This window comes from Malurus melanocephalus, unplaced genomic scaffold (genome assembly GCF_030028575.1).
Source record: "Malurus melanocephalus ecotype Western Australia unplaced genomic scaffold, MMel_1.1 scaffold_94, whole genome shotgun sequence".
NCBI classification, from domain to species: domain Eukaryota; kingdom Metazoa; phylum Chordata; class Aves; order Passeriformes; family Maluridae; genus Malurus; species Malurus melanocephalus.
The window spans coordinates 86,120-99,165 of NW_026623326.1; the positions used below are offsets into that span (position 1 = coordinate 86,120).

A 13,046-nucleotide genomic window follows, 5' to 3' on the forward strand; every position below is an offset into this window, starting at 1 on the left:
CCAGAGAGATGGTACCTGTCACRGAGGCAAGTCACAGTGAAATACCGAGCACAGGCTGGGTTTTGAAGTGCTCACTTAGGAGGTTGGTTTGTTTTACTTTCAGTCTCCAGTTAGACAGAAAGGCCAAGAAGACAGAGAAAGRATGGTAAAACCTGCAACAATATTAATTAATCGTTTATGAAGAACTTGTGGCTGTTTGTAAATGCAGAGCAAGACCAGCCTTTTATCCTTAAGCCGATCGCTGCCCCAAATGTAGAAACGGGCATCTTTAGAGATGCGCGGAGTCCTGTGAGAGGGTGATTGTACGGGATCGCGATTGAGGTTGTGCAGTATCGCTACTAAGGTTCTGCTAATTGTATTTCTTTAGCTTCGGTAGTTTTAGCAGGAAAGGCCCAGGCAGCCGGGCAGCGTTGTCGGGGGTGGTGAGGAGAAATAACCTGATGAATTTTCCATCAGCTCAACTCACTCAGATATTCTCGCCGTTAACTTTTGGGGTCAATAATAAATATTAAAACCTGTAGATTTAATAAGTCAATGTAGGTGTTCGCTGCCTTTTGAGACCACTTTATCTTTCCATCAAAGATGAAACAAGCTTCTCAAATGAATAAAAAATAGGGCCTCAAGTGATTACAAGTGAGAGCAATTTGAGCTCCTCTCTCAGAACCTGGCAGTAGGCACTTCTGAGCCTCTTCTGACTGCCTAGACATTCTGCTTTAGCGCTGCTCTAGTTGTTATATTTTTAGGTAAATATTTCCCGCTTGTGTGTAYAGACCTTCAGGAACAGTGTTTGCTGCCACTCCAGGCTTGAGGGACGATGCAGGTCTGGATCCCACCAGGCTCTGTTGAGCCTGATTTGCGTTGCAAGTCTAGTTTTCCTTGGTGCTTGCTATAATCTCCTCAAGTTCAAAGAGCGCTTAGCTGCTTGTCTTTGTCAAAAACCCTGTTGGAGATCTTTTATGTCGAAGATGTAGGATTTTTCCGCATGACTTTGATTATTTATTCATTCCACTTCTCTGGTGTATGATAGCGCTGATATCATGAAGACCCCTTGTCTTGCACTGCTCTTGCTCTGAAATTCATGGAGATTTAGTGCCTTTGAAATYGTTTTAAAAGGGAAGGAAAAGTTTTTGAAGTCCCTTTTTTTTTTTCTTCTATTCCCCATAACAGTGCCGCAGCACATTTTTCCGGCCTTCCACGCTCCTTTGCCAATTGACATGCGCCACCAGGAAGGACGATACCATTACGAACCTCACTCTATCCACGCCATCCACGGGTAAGTCTCACACCTCCGCTGCTGTGCCTTGCTAAAACATCAGCCACCTGCAGCATTCTGAATCCCGCTGCTAACGCCCCTGGGACYTACTGCCCTTCTGCCAAGCCGGCCCTACTGGCCACCCTGCACCTCATTGTCCCCATCCAGTGACAATGCTGACCTGCCTGGCAGGAGTGCTTTACAGCTCTGCTAAGCCTATAGAAGTGCCCTATAGGAGCAGGATAGGAGCACAGGGCTTCTTTGTCATTATTCTGCTCAGGCCCCGGGAACAGGCTTGACTTGTGTTTTTGCACCCGCCGTGTTTCTCACATCATGCCTTGCCTGGGTCATTTCTGTCACCATCTCGGCAAAGACCCAACGCTGCTCCTTCTCTTTGGAGACTTTGTGTATCATTCCTCCCTRCCTGCCAGTCATGGGGACAGTGGCAAAAGGCTGCCAGCAATGCCGTAATTCAGTTTGATTTCACTGGACAACAGCCTGAACAGGCTGGGGGGCATTTTCTAAAAGTGGTAGTAAGACAGGTCCTCATGTGGGTGTCCTTGTSCACTGTAGAGGTGCAGGACTCTGGGTTTTGATGGTGACCTTCTCATGAAAGCCTCCTCTTCCCAAGGTAGCTGGTGGGCAGTGAGTACAGAGACTGATATGGGGCTACACCCCAAGAGGGGGGTTCATGTTTAATCTCATCCAGAMCATGACAGATCAGTTGTTCTTGATGTCTTGAAGGAGGTGTTTATACAGAGATCTGTTTTCACCTCCTGTAAGTTTTGATAAGTGCAAGGAAAATGGAGCCAGCAGCAATGTGAGCAGAAGTTCTAGTGACCATGGGGCTGGAAGTGTTTCTTCTAGTCCCTGAAATGCACATTCCCCACAAGAGGCGAGGAGCAGCGTGATGGGATTTGCAGTCCCGTCCCAAAATCCTTCAGCCTGCAGCTGTAACATAGGGCTCAGACATCGGCTGAGGGACAGGTCCCAGAGCACTTGATGTAGGGGAACCAGTAAGGGCCAAAAAACATTTTTTTTTTTTCTTTTTGCATGAAGAAACAGTCAGCTTGGGCTCATCACTTAAAAAACTCTCATTTGATCCCCTGGAGTCCCATTGCAGCCTCATTGTCTGGCCAGGGCCAGTGCTGACCCAGCTTTGCAGGGGCTGTTTGTGGAGCTGTGCTGCTTCTGGATAGGTGTGAGCAGGAGAACAGTCCCTGGGAAGCGACTAATGCAGAAAGCARCAGCCAGGAGATGTGTAGAGCCCCACAGCTACCGCGGCTTTATTCTGCTTCCAAAATACTGCAAGAAATAAATGATAGGGCATTCCCCTGGATCCTACCAGAAGACAAGTCATTGTCTTTTTGGCTGGCAGTCAGTTTGAGTGGATGTTTAAAGGGGCAGAGCAGCTTCTTCCATGCTGTGCTCAAAGGGGARATGACAAAGCAGGTTGCTAACAAGAGAACTGGGGGGAATTCGGGAGGCTACATGAAATAGTTCTGCTCTTTCATGCAAGTACATGCAAAAATTGTAGGAAAAAAAAAGGCAGAATAATAACTTGCTGGGAGATACTTAATAAGGCAGAGCTCTAGCTAATAAAGCACATACTGAAAGGGTGATATTCAAAACAGTGGTTAGAAGAGAGGCTGGCAGGTGTCCTGATGTTTGTTACRGGTTATTTGTGTGCCCCGCTCGGTGCTCCCCTTCACTCCTTATGAGGAGATGTGGGTGCACGGCGTATACCCTGGGGCTCCACAGCAGTTTCTGTGGTGGGGTCATGARGCAAGGTCTTCTACAAAATGCAACTGAGAGCTCGCCAGCTGATGCTATTACCTGTGATTCATAGCCCCAGTAACCCCAGTGTTTTATCATATTGGGGTTGTCCTGCTGATTGACCCTGGCTAGTTGTACAGGCTGGCAGATAAGGTTTCTGTTCATCTGCACTGATATTAATAATCTGCTGTGTTAGCAGTTACCACATTTGTCTGTCAGTGGACAAAGAGTGTCTTGCTTAGCATTTGGGCACTGCTGTTGGCAAATACCCGTTGCCTTCTTCTTTGGGATTCCTCTTGTTCCCAGCAGATCCTCTCACAAAACCAACTTGCCAGGTACCGGAGAGAAAACATGGTTGTGAGTCTTAAAGAGGAAATATAGTCCTCTTTGAAACTACCTGGGCTCTGCACTGAAAGGTGCCTTTGTGGTTGGAGAAGCACCAAAGCTGAGCAGCCAAGTGCTTCTTGGCTGTGGTGGTTTTTCRGGATCGAGGGAATGCCACTTCCATTTGGCTGTTTTTCAAGTACCCTGCACTATGGCACAACCACATTGGGAAAATTCTYTGCAGATGTGGAGTTAGTCTCTCAGTCATTTATCCTCTTCAAATTTTACCTGCCAACTTCTTAAATCACATCTTGCCCTTTACACCTCCAGTTTTTTTTATTCTTCTTCTCTTTTGTCTTTCTTCTCTCTCTGGTCTCTGTTCTGGAGGTCACAATGTAGCACTCACTCTCCTTGCAGAAGGGGGTCCAAAGTGAAATCATCCATACATGGTAGACCTGGGCATATTTAGTGGCTGTATGGCTCTTGTTAAATACACTCAGTGGACTCTGTAGGCACAGATGAGCTTCTAGAAGTTTGTACTCCATCCTGGTGGTGCAGAAATCAATCCTTCTTGTTTCAAAAGTAAACAACTCGGTAAAAAAAAACCCAAGGGCATGTGCATATTTTCACTATAGAAAATTATGGCAAATGTTTGGAAGAAAAATTGCGTCACTGAGTTTTGGCTTTATGATTAATGTGATCGGTGCCTGACAGAGAGCCCCCAATTCATCAAGTCTATATTCTACCTGTCTGCTGTCTTGACGGTACCAAATTTATCTAATTACATGAACATTGCACGGYAAATTAAGTGCAGTCTCATTTGTTGCTAACTATGGGGTCTTATTATCTGCCTGCTGCATTATGTCATTATGTTTGTTTCCTGATTGCTTGATGTGACCTGGCAGTGCATTCCCCTTCATCACTGTTTGCATTTGGCCTAATGAGAACATACGTTATTTTATCTCAACTGGAGGGAACTCATCTGCAAAGGCTCTCTTGAGCAGAACCACCTGTGGGACCCTTTGCTTGGGAACATCGATGGGAATGTGGAAAACTTGAGTAATAAAGGACCCCATGTCAAGACGGGCCTGAAAGGCTTGCTGCGTTTCTCCTCAGTGTTTTCATTCCTTGTATCTCAGTGACTTTCTTGTTAAGCAGYATGACAAATAATTTTCAGGACTTGAGTATTCCTCTAAATCACTGAGGATTTATTACATATGTCCAGAGGCAGATCATAATGGGGTTTCCTCAAAGTCTCCTTTTAGAAATTTTTTTTTAGTTGTTTTGGTGTTTCTGCAGTCATTAGGGCAACCCACTTTTCTGTACARCCTCTGCTGGTTTTGCTTATTTGATGATGATTTTTTTTTTTTTGACATCTTTATTTTTTGGACTTATTTTATTAGGCATTAACAATAATTTAACAGAATCTGGGTGCTTGCTTAACTTGTCTGGAAAAACAGAGTATCTCGTTCAGATGATCTTTGAGCTCTCTGCAGTGCAAACCAACAAGAATATTGTGGATTCAAGATACTGTCCTGGATTCTGATGGGTGTGAGCCTGTGATAATACGGAGGATGGAGGGAGAGGGAGGATTGGAGTCCAATGGACACTCTAAAGGATGTAATGCAGRATGGAGTGAAACTGAATATGGGATGAAATCTATTCCAGGAATGTAGAACTAGAGAAGAATGAATAAAACAAATTGTATTGGGGCATATAAATTGTATGAGCCAACACTTCCACAGTGTAACATTGATTTAATAGTAGTACTACGGTAGTCAAAGGCTTAGAAAAGACAGAAAAATAAATTTGGAGTTTCTGCATTAYTCTGGAGATACAGAATCAAATTTCAGAGCCACATACAGTTTTTCCCTGTGATCCTCTCTTTCAGAGCACAGGATGGCCCAGGCTTTGTGGAAGAGCAGTGGTGGGTCTTACATGCATTTTCTGCATGCAGCTTTTATTGATTTGTCAGAATTTCACTCTTCGCTGTTGGTTGTAGGTCAGCACTATTTGAGCAAAAGTCGTCAGCCAGGTGTGTCTGCAGGCTCAAAGCTGAACCARAGAAATTCATTTCATAAGTTAGCACAGGTTCTTTTCTAACAAAAGGGGTATTTTATATTTTAGCAAATTTCCCCACCAAACCCAACTCCACTGGTGCCTGTTCTCTGCAGTAACTCCATCTGCTTTAAACTAAGGGGACTCAGCACCAGCTTTACAAGACCAAGCCCTTCACTCCAGAGGAAAGCTGCTGGTGGATACGAAAGGAATTACAGAGAACTCCTTTCCACTCCCCTCTGTTTGGTGTGCTTAGCTATGCATACCTTTTTTCTTTTCTTTTGTTTTTTTAAATCACAACAAAAATATCTTAAAACTCCTTAGCTCAGCTTAAAAGTCCCTGCCAGTGAAAGAGCCTTCGGGGCTAACCCTTGTAAACAACGTGCCTAGGCTTGACTCAGCAAGAAGCTTTTTAACAGTAGCTCCTAAACTGTGGTTTAAACTCATCAGGCATTACGCACTGTAACAAACAAAAGCAGCCTTGTTTTTCTACCAACATCCTGGTGGTGTTTTAGAATGCAGTTCTGACATTGTTTATTAACAAAATATTGTTGTTGCTCCTCTGTCCACACATAAAAATACCGAAAAAAAAGAAAAAAAACAACAACCAAACCCTGAGCTGATAATCACAAATTCCACGGCTTTCGTGGGGACTGAATTGTCCCAAAGACCTAAACATAGAGAAGACTCCATCTCCATGATAATGTAAAGTTGCCCTTAATTTCCCTTGGGTAGGGATTTTATCTCATTTAATCAAGAATCTTCCTTCATTTCCCTGAGATCTTAATATATTACAGATTTTTCCTGATATCCAGCCTACACTTTTTTTTTTTTTTTTTTTTTTTTTTTTTTTTTTTTTCTTTTTTTTTTTTTTTTTTTTTTAATATGATCCTATTACCCCTCCTTGTTGAAGTTTGTTTCCCTTTTAAAAATTACAGAATACCTTTTCAGGACTGGTTACTATGTTCCTGAGCTGTTCAGGCAGGGTGATTCACAGGCAGAGATGGCTGTTAAACTTTTCATCATAAAAAGACTATGTCTCAAGTGTTTACAAATTTGCCAAATTAAATGTCAAACCCAAGATTTTCCATGTTAAATATCTGTTGCAGTCTGGTTTTCTCTTTCCTTTGTTGTTTTTTGTGAGATTCAGCCAAGGGAGGCCAAGTGGGGTTAAGGGAAAATATGTTGTTTAGCTATACAAAAAATAATCATCATCATCTTCTAACTGCTTTTAGAAACACCAGTGTCTCTTGCTTTAGAGTTGGAATTTGTTATTGTCACAGATGTGCCTTTTGCTGTTCCCGTTCTATAAAAACACTTACAAAACCCCATCAATTTTGCCAGATAAAATCCTTTGAAAAGTCTGACTTCCAATACACACAGTGAAGGGGTGTCAGAGAGTTTTGCTGTGAAATTTTCCGAGTTCCCTGTGGCTCTGACCGCATTTCAGCTGAGCCTTGCCAGGGCTTATCTGACGGTGCTCCCCGTTTTCTGCTGGGGCCTCTCCATCATCCCTTCTATCCAGGGGGATTCATGAGTTCATGGAGGAGAGGAGCCATTTGCAGTGCTCTTGGAGCTGTCTTTGTGCATTATCAGGTRTGCATAAAGTGCCTCCAGTTTATCYYCCGTGGGGCACCGCTCCCMCRGGGCTGYRGCTGGGATCYGTCACACRGTTTGGGATGGGACCCCTGGTGATGGTGATTCCTGCAGCAAGGATGCCGCTGGGCTGAGCCACGGAACCTACATACCAATAAAACCTGTGTGTTTTCATATTTACTCTGCTACTGGAGTAGAAARTCTTTGGCAGGTCGTGATTGATGGTACTGTGCTGCTTAGGAGACAGAGCGAGCTCCCTCCGGAGTCAAAGCAAACAGCTGCTCAGAGAGGCCTTCTTATGTGTTTTGCAAAGTTTTACGACTTTCACCAAATAGATACATTGCTCATTTGGGAGACAGGTTTGGGGGCTCCCACATCCAATTTATTCTGTCCCCTTCTTTCCCACATGCTTCTTTTAYTTATTTAAGAAAATCAGAATGCGTAAGTTTTCAACCGTTTGCAGGGGCTGGTCCCCTCCAGAAGGCTGGTTCAACCTCTCCCTGGTCTGTAATTAGCAGGAATCTGTTGCTTTTAGGTGGCTCTTTGGTAACCTACAGGAGATGATTTGGGGGACTGTCAATACCAGGATTAATACTTGATGGTCACTTGATCCATCTCCAGGAGACCACAGATTAAATACTAGGCTTCTGCTGTCATGCTCTGGGAGCTGGAAAAATTACTTTAATTCCATCTGTGCTTCCTTTTTCTCATCTCAAAAATGTTGTCACAGTAGTACTCACCCTTTTGATATCTTGAGAGCTCAGAAGAAGATTCCTTTGGCTTCCCAGATGGGTCTTTAGCATGTTTTCGGSCACAGGGAAGAAGTGCACAGCACTACCTATCTGTGCAGAAACTGAGAAGGTGCACACCTAGTGTCTTCTGGCCTCGGTGGCAGGACAGGCTGATCAGGTCTTTGGAAAATGGGGAAGGCATAATCCAAAACACTGATCAGGGCTAGGGTGTTTCTGTAGGCTTTTCCAGTCTCATAAATATACTGCAAGAAAACAAAACAAAACAAAAAACAAACAAAAGCAAAAACAAACCAACGAAAGACAAACCGCCACAGCTTTCTCTTTTGAATCTTGTTAAATTTTTTCAAGCATATTCCTTTTTGMGAGAGATTTACGCATCTATGCTGTTCTTTAAATTCAGGATAGTTTTGTCACGTGTGTTTAATTAAATAGCCTTCAGAGTACTTTGAATAGCTGAAAGCAGAAGTCCAGAGGGACCTGAAGGGGTGTAGTTTCAGACTCACTAAACTATGCAACGGAATGCAGATTTGGCTTAGAAACATTTAGGCAGGGTCTCCAGTTGCTGAATGTGGTGACATCGGGCTGGAGTGAGGGGCCTGGGGGAGCTCAGGTGGAGTCGTGCCCATTCACACTTGGTGAAGATCTGGGCCACCGAGTTGCTGGTGCCGTGAAAAACTRCAGCTCTAATTTAGCCTGATCACCACCAGAAGTGTAAAAATGGCTGAGAGGTTTTAGTATTGAGAACAAAAGCATGATCTTTGAGGTCTTTTATGTAAACCTCTGGCATGTGTTCATTTAATGTGATGTCACTCTCTAATCCACCATTGCTTTTAAATGTCATTCTCAGAGCTTCATGTCAGCGAGTCTTAAGTGATAATCCCTTTGCTTACCTCACTTTATAGTAGATTAAAAGTGACTTCATGCTCCCACCTTATCCACTGTTAAGCTTGTGCTTTMGGAAAAAATTTATTTGAACTCTCTTCTCCTGCTGCTTTCTAAAGAGTTTCTAAACAGAGAGTGYGTGTCTTTCAGAGGCTATCTCAATAGGATTGCCCATTCTCTATTGCTTTCAGCATCTGTGAAAATGGATAAATGTTCAGTGCCAACTTCCTGCCCTTTTAAAATCCAGTGTTCCGAATTTGTTTCTCAAGTTCTTTCAGCTAAATGGGGAGCACTGCCCTTCCTGGCCTCTTCTTTTTCTTAATCCTAAATAAATYACCTCTCTAGATGGTATTTCACCTCTCACCAGCTTCTTGCAGTCATGAAGACAAGAGATACTGGGACTTGTTGAGGTGTTCTGCTCCTCTATAGCACTTTCTCTTGTACTGCACAGGGGTGTGTGGGTTCCCCYTCGTAACTCCTGGTCTTCTATCTCCTGGTTGAACTTTTACTCTATCCTGTAGCAAATCCATTCTCAGTGTATAAAGCTCTCCATGAAGTTCACCTTCCTGGTCCACCCTCCTTTTTTTTCTCTCCCTGAATTTCCCCCTTTTGCTCCCAGCTCACCTCCTTGTSTAACACGTCCCTCCAGATACTTGCTGCATGTTGTCATATCCTGCTCCCTGCTCTAATGAACTGGCCAGGCTGCAGCCCGCAGCATATAGTCAAATATCAATTCGCTCAGCCTCCTCATTTTCACTGTTTCTCTGAAATCCTTCCAGTGTGTGTGAAGATAAATGGACAAACCTCATCCATCCCATTGGCTTGTGGAATGAAGCCTGCGGCACATCACTTTTCAGGTGCTGGTTAATCTGGATTCCCAGCTACCAGTGGCCACAGGGAGCAAATTACACGAGGTGCTGAGAGATAAAAACTAATGACAGGAATGCTGGCTTGTGATACTGGAAGAAAAATGTAGGATTTTTAATGTCTATACAGAGTGGAAATTTTCAAATCTCATCCAAAAGCTCCCCCCACGCAGCAAATAGTAGGAAAGTCAATTTACCCTGGATGGATGAAGGACTGAGTCAATTCTGCTGGGATTAAAACATGTGGTTTGAGGGATCCTAGGTATTTTGGGTCTGATTCTTGGACCACCCAGATGGCTGGGGGGAAAGTGGAAAAAAAAAATTACTAATGAAAAAAAGACCCCATTTGGCAGAACTGTGGATCTGGATACCCTGCATACAGCTGGCACCGTGCAGACACATCTGCTCAAACCAAAGGGCAGAACTGGGTGCTGTTACTCTGGCAAATCCCAGATCTGCACACCACTCCCGCGGAAGTGCGTGTGTTTTAGCGGGCTTTCTAGATYCCTGGCTTTGACACCAAACCACATAAGTATGTTTTTATTCTGTGTGCCAGACCATTTTGAGAATTTGTGATTTCACACAATTTTCTGCCTTGGAGACTCTTGATTCCTGTTGTTTTATGTTTCACCACTGATATTAAATAGACAGCTAACAGCTAAAATTTAGAGCATTTCCCAAGAGTCAAACTTTTAGAAGTGCCTGTGTTATTTCAGATCATAAATCCCAGCATACTGGGTCGGGCTAACAACATTTGAAAGTGGGTGTTGTGGGTTTCAAAATCGTGTTGACTCTTCGGGCTGGCTTGTCAAGTGCTGGTAATGCAAAGGCTCAATGGGTTTTTCAAACAAGCTGGATCCTAGTTAAGGTCAAACTACTCCAACCTCCATTGAAACTCAGGACACTAAAGCCATCTCTAGTAAAGGAGTTAAGTACCTAAAAATTCATGAAGTGGCTGGAGTGGAGTTAAGGAACACAGAYATGTTAATGGGGTGCCTTGTGCAGACTTGGAGCCCGGTGTGAGGCCGTGCCCAGGCCATGCAGCTCCTGCAGGACCAGGGGGGTGTTTTCTGCCATCTCCTCTCCGCTGTAGAAACATGCACATGGCAGATCTTGTGGGAGGATGTGCTATGGAAAAAAACATATTCAAGATTTAGATGATATCAGTTGGCCAGACTCCACTTCAAGAGCAAGTTTACTGCATTCCCTGCTCTCACTTTATTGGCTGTGTGGGACTGGTTTTTGATATAATTGATTGTGGTAGCTGATAGTGAGCCAGCAGAATGTGAGCCTTTTGATGATTTTTTTAAGCAGATACTTGGCAGGGGGGATACCTTGGAGCGTGGCAGGAGCTATCGTTTTCCACCCTCCGGGTAGCAGAAGGACCTGTGCCGTGGTTTCCCTGCTGCTGAGCACATGCTGTTAGATTAAATGTGAGAGTTAGGCTCCACCACCACCTCCTGCCCTTTCTGTGGCTGCAGTGGTGTGCCAGTGTTTCTGTTRCACACGTGGAACCTCCTCACAGCAGAAGTTTTTCTTCCTGCACAGCTCATTTTGTCTCTCCCTTACACCTCTCCCTACTATGCACACATGAACTGAAGTCACTTGTAACAGCACCTGGGTGCAGTCAGGCAAGGCTAAAAAAATTTGTCACATTCAGATTTTTAAGCCTCTCACACAAATGTGTGGTTTTAAATCCTATAAGGGTCTTTGAGTTSTTTGGGGTTTTTTTGATCCTGTGAAAGCATCCTGGAGAATAATTTGTYTTATTTCTCCTCTTGCCCCTTCACAAGAAGCTTTCTGGCTTGATTATGGAGCTACTTACATGGCTTTTRATTTGCACACCAGCTGCTGGGCATGGTACCTGCTGACTGAATGCTTCATCTGAAAGCCTCTTAGGATCCCACAGAGTAACCACAATCCCAAAGTACCACTGGTAGAGGAAGTCTACCAGAGTGTGGTTAATACATTAAAAATAGGAAAGTTGCAAGCTTACAGCTGCACTAGGGTGATGTTCTTACATGCACATTCTTGTTTGAGACTATATTTGTCTTCACTGTGAGATAAAACACTTGATTTCATAGGSTGTCTTTCATCCTCACTCAAGTGAAGTATGATATTTTACAAGAGAAAGCCACATTGTAGCTGACAGAAAGCAGGGTGTAGAATGATAGGATGGTRAAGGAATTAATGCATTCAGTCATCAAATCAGTAAATTAAAGGAAGATCAATCTAATGAGGACTAGCAAAAAGGAGAAGATTTGTAGAAGATACTTGAAAAGAAATGATGAGCTGATGATGCAGAGGGTCAAACAGAAAGTGCTGTAGGCTACAGAACTGTTTTTAAGGCTCCTCCTATTCAGGAAAACATGTAAGTATATGCTTAATTAGAAATGCCTCTTTAGGTCTGTTGACTTTTGAGAAACTTAAATGCTTGTTCGCATGCTGTCCTGAGGAGAGGTGCCCATCTGAAGATACCTCATTTACTGAATCTGTTTACTAAATCCTGCTCATGTTCTTTTGTTGTAAAAATAGTTCATATTAGCAATTTTTCTTGTGCTAATATAGGCTTGGCTATTGACTTCAAACCTGTTAGAGTAATGGATTATTTGCTGGTATTCTCATGAAGGGCTTCACTTCAGTTATGATTCTTTAGATAATTTTTGTGAAGTGTAAGTCAAGGTCTACTGAAGAGGGACTCTAGAGCTGTGGGGRTTATTGACACACTGCATTGCTGTGACTCCAGCATTGTCACAGAGTCCCCAGAACTGGTGTCAAACAGGCCAGTTTGGAGGAGTCTAGCCAGGTTCCTGTGTGAACAAAAATGTCCCAGTGTCTGTTTCCTGGGAAGAGCAAATTTTCAAGGAATTAGCACTGTTTGACATGCTACTTTGAGTAACTGATGACCACTCRGGTCACACTGTGTTGGTCCTGTTTGTTTGAAAAGACCCTCAAGGAGCCAATGATGTTTTCAGTTCTCTGTGAGTAACTGAAATAAAGCCTTTTTGTTGCTGTTTAACCCTGATCATGAGGCACCCATTTTGTGATGACATCTTTTAGGGATCAGGGTACAGCATGAGAGTTGATATATTGCAGGGATCAGGCCAGGGTGAATAATTCTGTTTTCTGTAGACCAGCTGGAAGGATTTTGCAGTTGGTTCCCTTGGGGAGAAATCATATAGAAGTTTTTTCTAGCTTTTTCCCTTTTTTCCTAGCCCTCCAGCCCAGCTGATTCTCTGTARAAAGTATTGCTAGGAACCAACGGACAGTGAAGCATCTGCAAAGTTTTATCCAGTAAATTTAAACATTTAAATAGTTACTACCTGTTTGTATATTATTTCCAGTAGAAGTCTCTAAACAGAGAAATAGCCATAGTGAAACCAGTGTCAGCAGATCCCAAACCACTTTATTCACCTGAAGAAAATAGTCAGCTTACAAAGTCAAATAGATTTCTGTCCATCTTTGGAAAAGAAATTCTGTGCAAACACATCACCAAGAAATCAGAGAAATTCAAACCCTCTCTCAGGTATGAGATGATCA

General features: G+C 43.3%; 1 protein-coding gene across 2 annotated transcripts in view; it reads left to right on the forward strand.

Moving 5' to 3' along the window:
• Positions 1-13,046, forward strand: part of GLI2 (GLI family zinc finger 2) — a 141,418-nt gene that overhangs the window by 72,191 nt on the left and 56,181 nt on the right. For both annotated transcript variants that reach the window (XM_057368533.1, XM_057368534.1), the window contains exon 2: positions 1,168-1,273. In XM_057368533.1, coding sequence (XP_057224516.1) covers positions 1,168-1,273 — 106 coding nt within the window. The remainder of the gene's footprint in view (positions 1-1,167; positions 1,274-13,046) is intronic.